The sequence below is a fragment of the Ciconia boyciana genome, chromosome 5 (assembly GCF_034638445.1).
Source record: "Ciconia boyciana chromosome 5, ASM3463844v1, whole genome shotgun sequence".
NCBI lineage: Eukaryota > Metazoa > Chordata > Aves > Ciconiiformes > Ciconiidae > Ciconia > Ciconia boyciana.
Window position 1 is genome coordinate 37,899,666 of NC_132938.1, and position 20,125 is coordinate 37,919,790.

General features: G+C 36.5%; 1 protein-coding gene across 9 annotated transcripts in view; it reads right to left on the reverse strand.

Moving 5' to 3' along the window:
• Nucleotides 1-20,125, reverse strand: part of TENM3 (teneurin transmembrane protein 3) — a 503,184-nt gene that overhangs the window by 137,842 nt on the left and 345,217 nt on the right. For 8 of the 9 annotated variants that reach the window (XM_072861207.1, XM_072861209.1, XM_072861205.1 and 5 more), the window contains 2 exons: nucleotides 8,773-9,010; nucleotides 3,080-3,172 (listed from right to left, as the gene is read on the reverse strand). In XM_072861207.1, the coding sequence (XP_072717308.1) occupies nucleotides 3,080-3,172; nucleotides 8,773-9,010 (331 nt within the window). The remainder of the gene's footprint in view (nucleotides 1-3,079; nucleotides 3,173-8,772; nucleotides 9,011-20,125) is intronic. The other variant, XM_072861210.1, reaches the window with a different exon arrangement.

The following is a 20,125-nucleotide window of genomic DNA, read 5'->3' on the forward strand; positions in this document are numbered from 1 at the left end:
CTTGCATACTCTCTCATATGCAACATGTCAAGATTTGTAGACTTGAGAGACCACCACTCAGGGATTCAACAAAGCAGAGGGTTACAACTTGTGCCCAGAAGGGGGTGACACTTTATCTTTAATGGTACTCATTTCCACAGATGCCTTTTTAGAGCTGGACTTCTCTTTGTGCAATCAACATTATCAGAGACGCTGGATACTGGTACTATACAGTCATCCAGGTCTTTGCTTTGACATGATGTTTGGTATTGTTTTCTCACCTGTTTGAATGTGACAGAAAGAATCTCCAGAATCTGTTAAAATTCCTTTCTGGTTCAACTTGAGCTCCACTTATTGGGATGGCAGGCTCGACTGCAGCCATGCAATGGTGGAAAGAGGTTAATTTTTAACTTAAGTTTATAGTGTTGATGACATTTTTTTACTCAAGCATTTTTTTGTTTAACTTGCTATTTTTTTAAGCAAGTCTGAAGAAACTTCAGAGATTGCACTGAAAGGCTTCTTATCAGCATAAGCCATCAGATACAAAATCTGGTCTGATTATTTCTGGCTTCTGTCACTAGTAGAGTATATGCCAGCAGCCAAGATTTCTCATAATCTTGAGTCAAGTCCTATAGGTGATGAGGTGCATACTATTCAAAGGGACTTCACAAGTAATCACAAGCAGTAAAGGACAAGGAATAATCTTGGTTTTCATCCTAGATATTCAGTCTCTCTAATCCTCTAACATTTTATCTAAGTCCTACCTTGCCTAACCAACCACTCTCAGTTTCTCCTTCTGGACTACTCCATCTACCCATTTGCACACCCACTCCTACCCCTTTTGTGCCCAATCATTTCCAGTTTTCTCCTCTCCACTTTGCACTCCTGACAACCCAGTCTCTTTTAAACTCAGCTCTCCTAAAGTTTTTCCCCAACAGATGACAAAAATTCTCAGCCAACTTCCTTGCAAAGAATTCTTACTTAAATACAACAGGAAGTTTTCAAACACCAACCCTGCAAAAATATGAAATTTTCAGAAAAGGAGGAGATTCTATAGAAATAGAAAATGTTAAGAAGCTTTATCTATAAGAAATATAAATATGGTCACTGGCTAATAGTGAATCTTACTTTTTTTTCCAGATTTTGACATCTAAATAACTTGGAGAGGACTATCAGGTTAGGTAAAAGAAAAATAGACTTTTTAACTCAAACTAAGCTGATTTGTCAACATGTATACCAACATATGTTTACATATTAGAGAAAAGAACAGTGGTACCAAGTAAAGCCAACAATACATATCATTAAAATACTTTGAGATTTCCAGCTGTCTTGTGATAATTAATGCACTGTGCACAAATCTCTCAAAGCTATAAACAATTATTCTTTAGGTCTAGGCCTATGAATCATTAGAATTTCTATGCAAAATGTCTATTTCTATTATTATTATTAACACTAAAATTGTCAAATTCATTAGATTAATATTCTGTCCATGAGCCGTACAAACTAAGAAATAGTATATCATAATGTAACACACGCATGACATGAAAACAAAAAACCAAATATATAATGATTCTAGCTGTGACACAGTATGTTAGTGAGGTTGATAAACTGAATCTTCATGCTGATAGTATGTTGTAGTCTCAAATCTATTATGCTTTGGAACTGATGTGTTATTATCTCTGGACAACTTTCACACCAGGAGATGATCCCTGCTAGCGTAATTTTAAAAATGAAGGGATTACAAACAAGATAAATTTCATTGTATTGTTACCTGAATTAGTATCAACTAACAGGAATTTCATACAACATAGTCCATTTGCCAAAATACTTGCATTTGGTGGTCCCATTACAAACATATAAAGCATAAACCAGGCATGGTTCTATTAACTCTACTTCAGCAATTATGCATCTGAATCAGTATTGTATGGTAATTAGTCTACAGGGAACAATAATATTTGGGTTTGTTCTTTTTTAATACAGTATGCTTACATTTTTACTTTAAAGACAATATATTAGGGTCTTCTGGTAAATACCTGCAGTATCTTTGAATTTGCTGATAATGATTAACTAATTGAATTTAACATACCATTCTCTTCCTGCTGTTGATTTTAATTTGTGGCTAAGTGAAAGTTTAAGAGTTTTTGGAACACCAAGCAGATCAATGTACAGTGTCAATATATTTTACAGATGAATTAGTTATTAATGAGCAGATGCAGATCTCATTTAATCAAATAGCACCTTATCCCTTTTATAATGTTAAGGGTTACAATTAGCAAAACAGAATTTGGACATAAAGCTCTGATTTTTACCATAGCATAAACAAAAAAAGGTAAATTTATGATTAATAATTCTTTACTTAAATTTAGCATACTGTGCTAATTAACAGGCTGGAACTCATTAGAAATGGTATTGCTTTGTCAGGTTTTTTTGTGTGTGTGTGTGGATCAGAAACCAAGTATACTGATTTGGCATAATAATGCCAAAACATAGCTCAAATATAAGACAGATATTAATGACAAAGTTAAGTAGATATGGAATAGTTCTATAACAGAAATTTTATTTAAACAAATTGAAACATTCATTTATATGGAATTATTTATTTCCAGTTATATATTTATCAGCAGTTCTGATTTCAAACTAGCTGGTAAAAAATCTTACAGATTAGATATACAATTCTTCTTAACTTCTTTGATTGGTCACTCCTTATGCTACATTTATATGTCATAATATTTCTAAAACAAACATTTGCTAAGTAGTAAATGTATTACAAAGTAAGGATCTGATCTGGCAAATGTGTAAGCATGCAAATAGTTTGCAACAGCTTGCAGAATTAGGCCATAGGGAATGAATACAACCTCAGTTGCACTCTTATTTTCTGAAATGAAAGCAAACAAGATTCAGCAGTCAAAGTTCACCATTTTGTATTTACCATGAGTCAGTATGAAAGATTATTTAAAGTAAAATTTTTTAAAAATCAGATATAAAGATGAGGAAGTCTGTCCCAGATGTTTTTGACTACTGTAACCAAAATTTTTTTTTAAATAACATTTTGTCTTCTGTGTCAACAGTTAGCATCATGCAAACACTTAGAGTCACATACCCATAACTGCTATCGTGATATGTTGGAGAAAACACATCCATCTCTATAAGGTTGTCATGACCATTTGCAAGGACTGCTTGATTTCCTAATTCTCTATACACAAAGATACAAAAAGATTAAATTAGAGTGGCAATTTCAAATTAAAGAATGGGATGATCCCACAAAAAGAATATACTAATTCTGTTGCATAACTTTCTTTTTTCACAGATGTGCAAAACTGCAACTGCATTTTGAATGAGGGATTTATCTGATGTCCTCTGAACTACATGCTGGATTGTAACTTGAAGACATGGTGTTACAAGGCTACCATTAGGTGGTCACTACCCTTTGGTGATCCCTTATTTATGTGCAAGTCCTTGAATAAAATTCCTGGCTGCTGCCCATGGCAAGACAGGCTTAAGGACTGAACAGTGCATAGTGGGGGATGTTGTTTACTTGATGAGGCTGGACCAGAGATTAAATCATAAAAGTGAACTGAGATTATTAAAAGACAGCCTCTTGCTGGCTATCTGGCACAGCCAGTCAGCCAGTAAATAGGCAGAGGGCTGGCTACCAGAGTGAGTGGAGATCCCATGTTCTGCAAAGGACACTGCACAGCAGCAGGGGAATGAAAGGAAGGACCACAGACACTGGCTCTCTCAGGGAATGGCGAGAAAGTGAAGGGGGAGAAACAAAGCTAGGCACTATTATTTCAAGTAGAACTGCGTATTTCTTTTGTCCTATCTAAAACAGGAAAAGATTAGTTTTGGGAAAAAAAATTTGGGTCGATGCTTGCTTCAATGACTGCATATCTTTGAAGAGGGGAATGATAAACTTGAGGAATAGTGTGCAAATACTACTGAATTCTGGCCTATCAGTGCTTGCCTAAGAGACAAGAGACAAAATACACAGCATGGTCAAATTCCAAGTATTCATGGTGACAGCAAGGGATTTTTGAGCAGGAAGGATGCCAAAGAGATCAAGCAAAAACCTAAAGTAAGACACTACTCACACCAAAGGAAGCTTATAAGCATATGGGCCCAGTGTGCTAGGATTCAAACACAGATGCTTGGTGAGCCACCCGACTATGAGAATGTCAAAAGAAAACAGAACCTTTAATTCAACTTTAGTCTTTGAAAACAATACTGTTTGCTTGACTTAATGAACCTGCCTAATGTGTGTATATACTGACCCCATAATTATGGCATGTCAATCTTTAAAAATGCATTCATGCTCTCAGCAATCTAAGTAAAGCAGAGTCCTGTTTCCTCCACTTGCAGACCAGCAATGTGCATGCCCACAATGATACATGGGGTCTTCAGAAGAGCAGGACTTGAACTCCATCCCCAGTTTCTGCCCTTATTTTGTATCATGCCTTCTCAATGTAACGTGTCTAATCAAGACCATGTGTGAAAACCTGGAAGACTTACAGAATGGAATAATTTTGAATTTGATTAAACCAGGCACTGTTTTAGTGGGTGGAATGCGTAAAATAGCTGCTTTGAGCAGTCTTTAACCTCCAGCAACACTGTGCTTTTGCAGACAATCAATCAGCCTCTACACAAATTGATTTAAGACTTCCCTGGAAACTATTAACACCCTTTCCACACCTTAATCAATACTGAAGGCACTAGCTGCATTGGCAATCCACCCCAATAAAGACGTATGGGCATGTTCATCACACTTTAGGAGTTTCTAAAAATCTTTGCATTCCAAAATGAAGTTTGGATCAAGCTTGCAGAATGGTTTTGAAGTAACATGTTCTAGGAATTGTTTTGTCTGTACCACTTCTGAGGTATTCTAGCACTTTAACTAAATCCTTCAAAATGCTGAAATATTTTCCAGCCATCAAGTATTTCTTCAACCAGTTCCCTCCTTCTTCTTGGTAAAATTAGTAGATAAGTAACTGAATACAGTAATGTTCTTACCCACTCTATTGTTAAGTATAAGTTAGGGTAAGAGAAGACTAAGCAATATCAGTATAGATTACGAAAAACATGTTAGTTTCTTGGTTAGTTTCTATAAAAAATTCACAGTCCATCATACAAAATACAGCCATCTTTCAAAAAATGAGGTATTTTGAGGTAAAATGACAGCAAATCAAGTAAGAAAAAGCAAAGCTCTTGATTCACAGACACAAGAGCACAGATTCTGAATAAAGTTATATAATATTCTCAGAGATTTATTCCTTGACTAGAATATGTAAATTTCCCCTTGCTGACAAATTTATCTTAGACATTCAATGCCTCAAATTAATGAAATATTGCCTGAGAAATGCACTAAGAGATGCTACCAGCTTACTTTTATCAACAAATTTACGAATTCTAACATAACTTTTCCTCTGCACATCTCTAACATACATAATTGATCTTGCATTAGAAAAATGCCACACATTCAAATATTTAACAGAGAAAGCATTTAAAGAAGTGATTTACTAAGTATTTTTAAATATCAGTAATTTAGATCCTACTAGAACACAAAGCCAGGAGAATGTAACTAGTGATCCTGGTGCTCAAGAACTCATTACTAAAACTAGTAGGTGAATAAAAACTTAAAGACCAATGATAATAAAAAACCTTCTAATATTTAATTAATTAATCATCATTTAGAATATTCAGACACCTGACATGCAGTCATGCATTTGCTGTGTCCTGGTTTCGGCTGGGATAGAGTTAATTTTCTTCCTAGTAGCTGGTATAGTGCTGTGTTTTGGATTTAGCATGAGAATAATGTTGGTAACACATTGATGTTTTAGTTGTTGCTAAGCAGTGCTAAGACTTTTCAGCTTCTCATACTCTGCCAGGTGCACAAGAAGCTGGGAGGGGGCACAGCCAGGACAGCTGACCCAAACTGGCCAAAGGGCTATTCCATACCATCTAACGTCATGCTCAGCTTATAAACTGGGGGAGTTGGCTGTGGGGGAGCAATTGTTCCTTGGGGGCAGGCTGTGCATCAGTCAGTGGGTGGTCAGCAACTGCATTGTCCATCACTTGTTTTGTACATTCTTTTATCATTATTACTATTATTAGTAGTATTTTCTCTTCCTCTCCTGTCCTATTAAACTGTCTTTATCTCAACCCACAGGTTTTACTTTGTTTTCCGATTCTCTCCCCCATCCCACCGGCGGGGGGAGGGTGAGCAACTGGCTGTGTGGTGCTTAGCTGCCAACTGGGGTTAAACCACAACAGGCTGTCCAACTAGTAATTCAAAGAACAAAATGGAAAGTTATTCAACATAGTCCTGCTTTTTTATTTCTTCAAAAGTTAATATTGTTCTATGGTGCTGGCTTCTCCAGCAGGTCTATTGTTTCTACAGCTGAACCTAACTCGCAGCAGGCTGGGGAAGAGTCAAATAGTAAAGATCATTAAATGTCCAGTGAAATGCAGTCTGCAGGAAATCAGAGGAAATCTGCAGGAAATATTTTCTTACTGTCTTGCTTTTTTTTTTTAAAATGTAGATTTTAGTGAGCCCCAATAGAGTGAAGAGAATTTCTGCCACTGCTCAGTAACCTCATTGTCATTCAAAGATGGCATCAAAGATGAAAGAAGCACTCATGTAATCCAAGTTACAGTTTTAGGCCCTCATAAAATTTTAAGCAAAGAGTCTTTTTATATTTAAAAAACCCAAAAATTGGAATTTCTGTTGGACATTATTGATCTGTCACCTCACAGTTCATCCATTTAACCCATAACAGCAATGCTTTACACAAAAGTATTAACTCTACACAGAGCCAAATTGCAGAATATTCTATTAAATATACAACTGAATCCAATATTATGAAATATATATTTCAAAGTCACTTCCATTACTACTGCAAAACAATAGGGACTAAAACCTCCCTCAGGCTTTGCAAATACATCCCCTCTCACCTACATGCCTATACACAAAACCAGCCTATTCACTATCCAGCTATACATGACAGCAAGTTGTATGTCATTTTTATGCCACCCATCACCAATATGAGCCTACAGAGATAGAAAGATAGCTATGTATATATGCTGACATTCACATTCTGTACCTCTAAATGGCCGTCATCTAAGTCTGATAAAAAAGGGGGGGTGGGGGGGGGGGAGGAAGCTGACTATGGGCATAAGCTAAAATATTGCCAAAGATGAAATGAATTTGCTTTTAGGCTGAGAAAAGGATGAAGGAAGAGACCTATCACAAAGTTGTTAATATAGTTGAAACTGAGCCTAAGAATCACACTCAGTAGGGAACCTTAACCAGAAAGGGAAAAATCAATGACAAATAAGCTGGGTTCTTCACCTCCAGAGTTCCAACCAAGTGAGACTATTAGAGAAACCATAGTAGGGCTCTGTCAGTTTTTATGTGAAATTTTCACATTTCAGCTCACAAGTGTTCAAAACTTGAACACTCAAATACCCTTAGCTTTTCATCAGGAACATTTAAAAGATGAAAAGATTCCACCTGGCAAAAAATATTTACTCCAGGTTGGAAGTGGTATTCTCATTCAAGTCCTATGTCTTTTTCTTTATAAACACAATAAAAACATATATGGCAATAGAAGCAAATATCAAAGACCTTACCCGTCTATTGAAGATTAACCAGCGTCTGGAAAAGGTCAAACATCTTATTCCCATTACAAATGTATTTGTTCTATAAGAAAACTCTTTCTTAATGTACTAAATTGTCCGAGTATGATGATGAAATCCTTTCAGTGGAATCCTATTCCATAGTGTCTCTGACTCATAGGCAATACAGGAGGGTCCAAGAAAACTAAGAAAAGCAATAGCCATTCGCAACAGCCTGACAGAAGAGTTGCCTGAAACATCTATGGAGACAAAACTACCTAACAGAGAATCTTAAGGTTATATATGTTTTAAATTAGTCAAAATCAGCTGGACTATCTTTACTTCACTACAAAACATAATTTAAAGGGATTCAAAGAATGAACTGAAGGGATTTCATAAACATTTTCAAGAATTACTGTCAGCTTCAATATAGTTATAAATGCTCAGTTTGATGACTAAATTGGAATATTATGGCTTTCGTTAACAAAAAATTAGTGCTGATTGAGTGTTACATGAGTATTAATTAATCACTGTAGGTAAATTCAGCTCTGTGCCAGTAAGTCCTATAAAGTTTTTTTATAGATCATTCTGCATCATACATCATTCTGCATCTAAAGAAGCTAGTGTCACCCTTTATATTAGGTCCTTCTTTCCTAGAGCCAGTTATCAATTCTAAAAGACAAAAAAGAATGAGGACAAATTTATCATTATACCAGAACTAAGTGAGTTCTTTTGTCTCACCAAATCCTAGACAAGTTTAATAAACACCTAGCCTCACATAGGTATTTCTTTAAAGGGACCAAGTACAAGAGTTAAAAAGTATTACTGAAAGTTCCTTGACGTTTGATCTGTATGGCAGTATATATTTGACACATAACATATCTGGCAAGCAAGGCAAGAAATTTCTTCAAACAGTCAAAAGTCACAGATTATGAACAGGAAGGAAAATGCTTGTCTGGAAAAATTAATATACTCTCTGAGTCCAATTACTCTGCAATAGGCATTGTAAGGGAAAAGAGTGTCATTGTGGATTTTAGAGCGAGGATAGATTTTTTTTTAGTACTGAAAAGTTTTCAGTTTTGTTTGCTGAATGAGGGGAAGTGTTAGCTGCTGTTCATCTTTCATCAAGTTAAATGTTTTCTTTAGAAGTGCCAGAGTCTGTAGTAGTACCTAAGTAATTACCTGCTTTCCAGTGGCGCATTACTGCCAAGGACCCAGCTGTCCTGCAGCTGGACTGACTCAGGTGTGGTTTGCAGCTCGGCGGGCAAAGCAGCCGGCGGGGCCGGACTCTGATTCCTCCTATTTGTCAGTGAGTTTCTGTTAAGTGAGGTGATGGATGGGTGATGCTGTGCTGAATGTTGCTTGTGAGAAGGTGGCAAAGGCTGCAGGGTCGACTGGCCTTGGTTATTTGGAGGTTGTTCTAAGAAGAAAGAAAATTGAAGTTCGTTATACACCATCTTAGCATTTGCTACAACCAAAGCAGAATGAGAAATTCAACATAATCCTATCATCTAATATATTTGCATATTATTCTATTAGCAGACATTGTGACATTCTCTAAGAGCAAGTTTACCCTTGATAAACCAAGTTCTAATTAATATACAACAGATGGTAAAATTGCTTTTGGTTTTAATTTGTTTCAGTTTTTTTTTAAATCTGGTTTTATTAACACCTACAGAAAATAGCATCTGACAGATCCCCTAATGTGCCTTTAGATTTCAGCTTTTTTTAACAAACCAACCCTGAAATTAAATGGGTAATTTTCATAGAACACAAAGGTTTTTGAAATGCATATAATCCCTATAATTATTTAATGGAGTTTTTTAAGCTTTATTTAACTGCAATAAATTATTACAAGCTAGTTGCTAAACAGCAGTAGACTACTCTAGTTTAGTGCATTTCAAATAAGGCAGATCTGCACTATGATCTGCTAATAGATGCTAAGTATTCTTTAGCAGAAGGTCACTCTGTGAAGCAGATGTTGCTTCATGGATATTTAACAGACTGAATCACGTCTGATTACAACGTCAGAAGACTCATATACTTAATGACCGTCACAACCATTAGAACACACACAGAACAGATTTTCCAATTTCACACTATGCAATATAACTACAGCTTGGAGTAAGTCACAAGTGATCGGAGATCCAGGTCATCAGAACAAAAGGAAATATTTTTTGACTTAACCAAAGCACATAACACCCATAAAGCTTAAAACCAAAACCTTGAAACAGCAAAACCCACAATCAAATACCTCCATCGACGTTAGGTTTTAACAATCATCTGTTCTGTAAAATCAGTAGTAAATAAGTCATAAATAGAAGACAAACCTTGCCATACAACACAATGAACACAAAATTAAAAAAACCTCAAGACACTTCTTTTATCATGATTTAGCAATGACTGATGACACTTAAAAATGTAACACTTAACAATATGTAATTCAAATTGCAATCTATTTCCTAAGCTAATGTAGTAGAACATACTTAATAATACAAATGCAAGTCCTAAGCAGAGCAGAAGATAGAGGGCCTGCACTTTGCTCACAGTATAAATGCTTTCACATAGTTTTTAAATTAGTTGTTTGGTCTTCATAAGCAATTCCCTGTTTGGAACTGGTTATCGCTGCAAATTGTTACAAACCCAATAATAATACATTGGTACAGAGAACACAGGAAAACTATTTCTGTTGAAACAGATGTTTCCAATAACTTACAGGTGACTACTATAAAAATAACTGAACAGTGAGTAATTTCTCATGTCGTGAACATAAGAAAATTTGAGAATGTTGAGGAATAGACATGCTAAGATTAAACAGAAAATCCAGCCTTTGGAATAATTTCCTTTCTGAGAACCCCATTCTCCTTTCCAGTTATCTTGTGTGGTCAACATGACTTTTGTCACAAACAACAGCAATGCTGAATCTATCATTAAAATAATGACAGCATTTACATAGCCAATAAGGTTTTCAATACCAAATCCCTAATACATTAATGAAAAATTACCTTCCAGGAAGGATACAACGGATCAGCTTTGTCTTTACCAACACTGACACAAAGGGTGTCACTGCATGTGATTACAATCCCTATCAAGGGCTTCAAGCCACATTTCAACAAGCCAGCTAAAAGAAAGTTAGCAAAGACTAGCAAAGACTTTTTTCCCATGTCTACTTAAAATTTTATCTGATTTAGATTACAAGCTATTTATCGGCTGGTGCAGAGTTAACTGTGGCCCTATATTTTATAATATATAGGTGTATGTGTATATAAAAATATATATATGCGCACATGTGTCTGTAAATATTTACACATGTGCATGTGTAAATATATATATATATAAATGATTAATTACACGACAGAAAAAATTACCTGACTTTTTGTCTTTGTTATTCCCTTTTTTGACTCTCCTACCTGCCTAGCCTTGTTGACCAGTGTTGCCATGATCAGTGCAACACCGTCCTCCTCTGCAGCTCCTACCAGCTGAAACATTATTCTGACATCCCTCTTCTTCATTAATTCCCCTTCTCATTTAAAATCTCAGCTGAAAATCAATCTTTTAATCTATCATATTTAGTACTAAAGATCTTGCACCATCCTCTGCTAAAGACAAAGCAGAGGATAAAATAATGTTGTTCTCTTGCACAAAGGAGGGTGTGAGTAAGGGGACTGTGCCAGGCCTGCAGGCTTGTCTCAGGTAGATGTCAGACCTTCCCACATGCTCTACCTGCGAGGAAGAGGGATAGTAAAGGCTGTGGAAAGGATATTTATGCACTCCCCCAAAAAATGCATAGATCTAGTAAGTACACCAATAACATGCTGGAGGAGCAAAACTGTATTCCTCAGCCCATAGGCCAGCTACTCAGGCCACTGTTTGGGATTCAGATTATTCCCCCAGAAATTTACTATGAACCTACAAAGCGCTTCTGCTATATAACGTATAAACATTACTGACACTGAAACTACAGAGTAACATATAAAATAAATTAAGAGTTGTGGGATGAGCTTGTAACCATAAGGCGCAGGCTAGAAGGGACCTAGAAGAGCACAGCAAGTGCAACTTCGCAAAGATCACACGTCCTCGAAGCCCACTGTCTCTCTCCATAGGATGCTGCCAGGTGACATTTTCTAGTATCCGAGGGCGACTTCAATTGGCAGGGAATCTACAGCCTCCACAGAATCAGAAATGCCTGAAAAAATCTGGAATGATTTATTCCTCTTCTAATTGTGCAAGAGCTACAGGTAGAATTGAGTCTAGCAAGATTAGATTTTCCATAAATCAATAGAGCTAAAATCTATATTCCTCTAAATTTCCTCAGTTCTATATTGTCACTCTGAATGAGAGATCACTGAGGACTGCTCTTCCGATCTTTTCTTCAATCTGCCAGATTTCCTGAACCCACAGTTCTTCTGATTGCCACACAATTTCTAACAGAAACTTCAATCTTGCACCACTGATTTGTGGGGAAGATATAATCACCACAACAGTCATGTTTTGAATGTTGTTCTTAAGCTGGAGCCAGATTCCCTTTTTTCACTCCTCTTTTAAGGAGTTAATAGCTAAAGAACAGCTTTCAGTATTACTGTGACTTTCACACAAAGCCATCAGTCTTACGTAGTAACTAAGCCTCTCGACATCCCTGTGACACTATGAAAATATTCTCATTGCACATGCAGGGAAACCGAGGCGTATATGTTAAGTGATTCACACCAGTCTCCTGAGAAATCAGCATCACAGCCAGAAAAGTACTGTTTTTTTGCTTTTCATAATTAAGGAACTGATAAAGAGAGAGGGAGTTTCTTATAGACTACCAGGAAGAAGTAAGAGCATTCAAATCTGATAAAGCGCAATTGTCCTGAAATACTTAAAAACTATTGCAGAAAGCTACAGTTGCTTTGTTTTAAATTGGATTTTAAATGCTATCCTAATTTATTTAATCTAAATGAGAATGTCTGGTTTACACTAAAAATAAGCAGGTATGGGTACAGGTGGGCCTATGTCTAAAAATGGTAAGTTTTAATTAAAACTTCCTTGTTCGGTCTAGACCTTAATGACTGTAGAGCAATCCCATTCATCTTAAAGAGAAGATTCCTGCAGCAAGAAGCAAATGCAAATTGGCCCAGCAACCAGCCTGTGCATTTAAGTTGTTCAGGTGCAACAAAAAAAGCCCCACATTTTTGAGGCATTTGCTGCATAAGTCAGTATCAGATAATTATGCATGCGAACATATGTACAGAACTCTGAAAAGTCACAAGAAATAGGGTAGAAAGCTGTCTTACTACAGTGATACGAATTTTTCAAAACATATTTAAATTGTTATTTACCCTAGGGAACCACAGTGAAGCAAAGCAGCCATTTCAATTGTAGGGGTAAATTATATGCACTCTGTAGCCTTTCACAAAACCTTTTTCTCTTTTCTTTTTCAAAAAGTAATTTACATTTAATTAATTTTATCATTTAATTGTTACAGAATTTGAACAGCATATGAAATAATACAGAAAAACGCGTACGTGAAAGTAAAAAGTAAGGAGAGAGAGACATTTATGATTACTGCCATTTGGGGGAAAGGGGTTAATTCAGAAGGAGAAAAGCAGACCAAGTATCCATGAAAAAAAGTAATTTGTTGCACATTTTGTGTGATAGCCTTTCTATAACAGACAGATCACTGAGACCTGTCAGCTAGCTACTCATCTAGGAAAAAGAGGTGATTTCCATTTGATAAGGATTAGGCTTTTTAATAGTGTATAATTAACGTTAACTTTGAGGTTCCATGACAAACACAAAAGCGAAGACTTCCATTATGATATAAACATTTCAAATATGAACATAATATAATTCAATATCTATGTCTGTGAGAGTCTTAACTCTTTCTAGTCAGGTTGCTCCTTTTTTCCTCTCTTTAGAAGAGTCTCTGCCATGGTAAAGCAAATATCCACAATATATACCAGAAGTAAGCAGCTGGACTACACTGGATGTTTTAGAAAACTGGTAACAAAAAAGATCACCTTTAATTTCCAGGTCACTGGTCCCTGGTCTGCTAGCCCCTGTTTGCTAGCAGTCAAAAGTAATTTCCATAAGAACTGGTTTGCTTTCCTCAATAAAACACTGATGGACTTGAAATTTTACCTAATTGATACATAGACATATCTTCAAAAGTGCTGTAAACAGAAGTGGGATTTACCTTGGAAATCCCTGCAAATTGAAGAGCGTGGGTATTATGGCTTAATTATTCCTAGAGCTCCCAAAGGAGCTCTTTTTTTTAAGTCCCTGCTTAGAGAGGGGTAAGACAGGCTACCTGCACCGCTATGGCCAGGGCTTCAGTCATTCTGCAGGCAAGTAAAACCATTCACTCCAGAAGTCTCTGGTCTGGGAGAACCTTTCATGAGAAGCTGTATTTAATTAGTGACAACAAAAAGAAGGTTATGGGTTTAAAGAAAAATTGCATATTTAAGTGTTCATTTGTAATTAGGCAGATCTGTCTTTTGAATGAACCACTGCTTCAGTGTACTTCTTCTGCCATGGTGTGCAAGACTCAAAGTTTTCTTTCTGATCATTTACTACAAGCTATAGTGGCAATCCAAGATAACTTGCTGTATCTGCTCATTTTGTGGTTAATCCCAAGTATTTGTTTAATCTTATCCAGTCCAAATTAGCTCTGCCCTGCCAACTGCTTTAAGGATCCAAACCACATACTCAACTCAAGGAATGAGGTGACACAGTGCCTACCACCACAGGAGAGCCCTCTCAATTTGATTTGTTGTCAGCTGGCACTAACCCTTTCTGCTTGCTTTACAATTAATGGACATAGAGGTGGAAACAGAATTGACTCACAGCCGCTGCTGCTGACTTCCTCTTGAAGCACTCTATGCTTCTGCGCTAGCTATGTGGTGACAAGAACGTGGAGAAGTGACAAAGATGCTTTGATCAAGATACGCATCGTGTGTGTGTGTGTGTATACTATTATAATATAAAATGGGAAAAAGTCATACAAGTAGCTTGATCAAAGTGGGCCAATGTTTGTCTCCTCATCAGTATGCTGCCTGTAGGGTCTGACAACCTGTCAAACGACCTGGGAATGAGAAACTACCAGCGAATTTAACTGCAGGATATGCTCTGAAAGATTGCATTGCCTTGCTTATGCACCCTAAGTTTGGAAGAAATGATGTCCTAGTTTCAGCTGGGATAGAGTTAATTTTCTTCCTAGTAGCTGGTATAGTACTCTCTTTTGGATTTAGGATGAGAGTAATGTTGATAACACACTGATGTTTTAGTTGTTGCTGAGCAGTGCTTACACTAAGTTGAAGACTTTTCAGCTTCTCATACTGCCCTGCCAGCGAGGAGGCTGGAAGTGCACAAGAAGCTGGAAGGGAACACGGCTGGGACAGCTGACCCCAACTGACCAAAGGGCTATTCCATACCATATGACATCATGCTCAGCATATAAAGCTGAGGGTAGAAGGAAGAAAGGGGGGGACATTCAGAGTTTTGGCATTTTGTCTTCCCAAGTAACCATTATCTGTGATGAAGCCCTGCTTTCCTGGAGATGGCTGAACACCTGCCTGCCCATGGGAAGTAGTGAATGAATTCCTTGTTTTGCTTTGCTTGCGTGTGCAGCTTAGACGGTCTTTATCTCAACCCACAACCTGGAGGGCAGCAGGATAGTCCCTAACACCTAACATTGGTATTCTAAACCACAAAGTACGTGTTGATAATTTCCTGTATCCTATAATACAAGGAAGCTGTTCTTTACCAGTTAAATTTATGCTAGAAGACAAAGAAACGAGTCATGCACAAAACCTGCAATCTTTAGAAACTGAAGAAAAAATATTTTTACCAATATCTTTCAGTTGTGTCTTTCAGATGTGCTATCTACAGGAGTGTTACTTCAGGTTAAAGGTACACCTGTAACTTTGTCTTTCCATTTTGCATCCATTTAGCAAAGTATTTCCCGTCAACAACTTCAGACTGATAATATCTGCGCATGATCAGCTATGCTTTATAATTCAGTTCTCCAAAATGTTTTAGAAATCTCGCTGCAGCAAACAGAAACCATCAGTTACTAACAATCTTTTCACAAAAACTTTCTAAAGTATATGAACTGAACTTTAAACTTACTTGAAAGACAGAATTTTTTGTCCCTGGTATTTTTACCATAAACAAACTAAAAAGCTATATACTCTATATGATATGTGACCCTGTGAAGATAGATAAAATAACTTTCTGTTTTATGGCATTTACTTTGAAAATCTGATTAAGATAGATGTCTCTAGTTCGTAATTCTTCAATGTCATGTTGTCATAGTTCCCATCAGCAAGATGTTTTAAAGGCTTTCGATTAATATTGCATGCCAGAACTGAAATTACATCCTTTGTCGTTTAGTTCTTAATGGTGCAAGTGATATCTATCAAGTAGTGTTTTATGAAGCATGTGTGATTTTTATTACAGCCTGTTTTCACAAATCTTGTTCAGGTTTCATAAAGACTGTTCATGGTTCACAACAAATATGCCCTGCATTTAAAATCATGCCAATTCTCAAATGCAAAATAAAACTTGGATTTTTCAGTGAGGTTTATCAATAGAACAAAAACTCTTCCTTAACCTGTATATAATCATTTTAATTAGCAATGCAAAAATATTACTGTAAGACCCTCAACTCTGCATGAGAACTATATAGTAAAAAAACCCCAAACAACAACAACAACAACAAATGCAATCATGTATTATTTACACAAGTAACAGGTTATATCTGCCAAATCTTATATGTGCCTTAATTTTAAAAATGAAGGTGACACACAGATAAATCAGAAGATGCAACATTCCCCCCCCATCCAAGTACAACAGAGATTTTCATTTGCAGCATCCATCTTTGTAAAACAAGGTGCATATAGTTAAAACTTCTACAATTTACTGGAAACTAGATAGCTAGGGGCCGTTGAGAAGGAATCTTAGGGTTGGTTATTTTTGGTCAACCTGCCATTTAAACAAAAATGTGCAAAATCAATAAAACTTAAGTCTTAGAGGACATATGGACAGAACATATTTTTCAAATATTTTGTTGTCCAAAGGCATAAAGAGCTTTCTCTTGATACCTAACAGAGTAAGGCAAATACACTGTGGGAAGAAATACTGCCCATTGAGAAGAAAGCGGGCATTTCTTCCGCAGATGGTAGTGAAAGGAAAAATCGGAGGATTTACTTCTGAAAGGTTTAGTAAATGTTGTTTTCACTCTCTGTTGTTCACTGTGGGAACTGAACCAGCTCACTTTTAAAACATTTTTTTCCATTAGCTGGAATCGATTCTCAGAGCATTCCAACATATCCACCTCCAGTCTACAACTGCTCCATTAACCCCTTCAATACATATGTAACACGCGGTCAATATTACAGCAGGCAAAATCTGTTTAATTTAAATACTATATATATACATGCCTTCTTGTCCATGGTACCATATAAGAGACCAGCTAGCAGAAGGTAGTTACAAAAGCATATAGGGTGAAAGAGCTCAGGTTGGGAGAACAAATTCACCTGGATCAAGGAAAACCGATGATGATGCTGTCATCCACAAGGCAGACATTTTAAGTAACAAGTTAAACTGAAACTTTGCAGGTTTTTGACTGAGTTGAGGATGGCTTAATCACCTTATGAAAGCTGAAACAGAGATAAATATTTCAGCTTCAGTGAAAAAAGCTATAGTGGAACTAGTTCAGCAAACAACCTTCCTAATAGTGGCCTCTTTATCCCCAGAGGGATTTAAGAAGAAAGATGAAAAAAGAAAAGTACAGAAACACTGTTAAAGTAAATTGAAATTTAACCTGCTGGGGTAACATACTTATGATCTTGCTTTACAAGAAAAGGAAATAAAAAATATAACATAAAACACATGATGGCAACTATGCACAGAGCATGAACTAGAAGGAACAGTGTACTTACAATCCTGCTGTCATATTACACGAACACCATCTCCTTCCACCCCAGGCTAACCCACACAGTAGTTAGCAAGGATACTAATAGACATTATTTCTATGCTCTTTTTAGGGCTTGAGGTCTGTGAAACCAAACAGAACCTTCCAATGGTAAAATGTCATTGACTTATTTCCAACAATTTACCTGTAGATTAAACTGACAAAAGATGCTATCACACAGTGAGAAATTACAAAAGCTTGCTCACTTGAGACACAAAAATGACATACAGCTTACATTATGCAGAGATTCAAAATATAATGATGCAACCTTTAGTGGTATGCTCTTGGCCTGGATTCCCTGCAATGGGATTCAGATGTTTTGCAGCACTGTGGGCTCAGGTTTTATTCCCCAGGGGATAGCAGTCTCCCAGAGCAATACTCCCTGGGGCTGGGGATCACCGACCCCATAGGGTTCAATTAAAGTCACACTTGTTTCTATTCAGAATAGACTTTTCTGCATCTTCATAAATCAGATCACCCTTCTTCCTTGTTCGGAGTCAGAAGTGAGAAAGTTATGCAATTATTGTTAGCTTCAGATAATCTTCTTTGCTGATAACTCATGGAAATCAGTGGAGAAATAAGTTTTGAGTCCAGAAATTGAAGACTAGCTTTTTAACCAAAGAATTCAGGTTTTCATTAAAAGAAAACAAAATGTGAAACAAAAATGGAGAAGTCTGGCTGAAAGACTTTGTAGGGGGAGGAAAAATACAGCTTTCCAAAATGCTGACAGGGAATGAATCTGAAAAATCTTTGAGAACTTAGCCAAAACCTGCCTGTAAAACACAGGTAAAATGATGTGGAGCATCCCATTTCCTGCTTTGCTCATCCAGCACCTTATGTTTATACCAAATACAGACAGCCACTTAATTTTGACTGCAAAATTTGTGAATTATAAATAAATTATATAAAAAAAGAAGTACCATGCTTCAGCTGTAAGGTGAGTAAGTTCTACAATCCTGATTCACGTAAAACGACAGTGTGTTAATATATGTACCCATTTCATACCACATGTTTAACTGGAGTGCGGTATGGATTGCAAAGTTTGATGTACGACTTCTTAATAGATTTCCTAGCATTTTCAAGTGTTAGATAATTTTGGTTCCTATCCAAAATCATTAATCCAAAGTGAGCTACAACTATATGTTTTTCTTTGTCTTCTCATTTCATTTCTTAATACTTCCAAGAAAAACAATTTGCCAAAGCTATTTACTTCAGAAGCACAGTTAAAAAACCCCAGACTTTCAAAACCTTTAACCTGAAAAAATACACTCACAAGTCATGATTATGTAATGCTCGCAGCTGACACAACCAGTGCTGCAAAAAACTGCCTTTCTTCCCAATAAATAAAATAGCATCTAAAGGCTCTTTTACTACTTACTAAACCTGACTTTTACTGACATACGGCTGACATTCATGAAGAAGGAGCAAACTACTAGATTTCCTCAATTCTAAGAGCCAGGGGGAAAATTTTTCACTAATTAAGTCAACTGAATTTTTGTCATGGACTTGTTAAGGTTAATGGCGCCTCTTGAACATTGTGTAAATTTACAAATCCAAAAGTAGTTTGAAAGGCACCCAAATTAGTTCATTATAAGCGATGAAATTCTTGACTAATTTCTGCATGCTCAGCCTTGTCTGGGAACACAAGGCCACACTAATAAAATCTGTGAAAGATAAGCTAGGAATGGGAAAACACAATATAAAACTTCTAAGCACAAATAGGTGAGTTTGTTTCATCAGATTTGAAAGAACTCAGATAAGAGAGATTCATGTTTTGCTTTGGAGGAAATGAAAAAGGAACAGGGGCAGTGAGATGAAAAGAAAACCATGGCGGAAAAAAAGGTAGAATTGCACAGAAAAGAGGTTAAATGAATAACACACGGAGGAGACGCAAAAGTGAACAGCTAAGAGAAAAATTCTAAGAAAAATGAGAAAGCATATACAATTTTATTAGAAAATCATAATAACCAAACTTTTATGGAAAACATAGAAGTGAGATGCTTACTCTACAGCCTTGACTTTTAAAACAGGAGTTTAATCCTGGCCTTTTACCTTAACTCTAGAGAGTTAAAGGTAAAAATTCTTATAGACTGCAGCTTGACCCTTAGAGCAAGAGAGAAATAAAGCAGTAGGTCACCAGATGAATTTTTGTCTCCAGATCAATTAATTAAACTATCTGTTATCAAGTATAAGGAATATGCACATCATGAGAAAGAGCAAAAGAACAGGGAACCAAGCTTCCAAAAGAGCTTTTAAATACTTTTTTTCTCCTAACTGTGTCAGGGAAGAGAAACACGTAAGAGGGGGAGGCCTCCACAAGAGCAAACTGAGGAACTATTGTTCTCTAATGACTTTAAATAAGCTTTTTAGGCTTACATGTGAATTAGAATTTTGCTCTTCCTCCTTAGTTTAAAAAGAAAAAAAAAACCAAAAAACCTCTTGATTTTAGTAAGATTCTATTCTAATGACAATCAAGTCTAGTTAGGTATCAATCAAAAGAACAAATCCATTGCAAAAGATTTCTTAAAAGACGTTCTGGGTTTCCAGTACAGCTGCTTCCCTTTTCAGAAGGAAGAT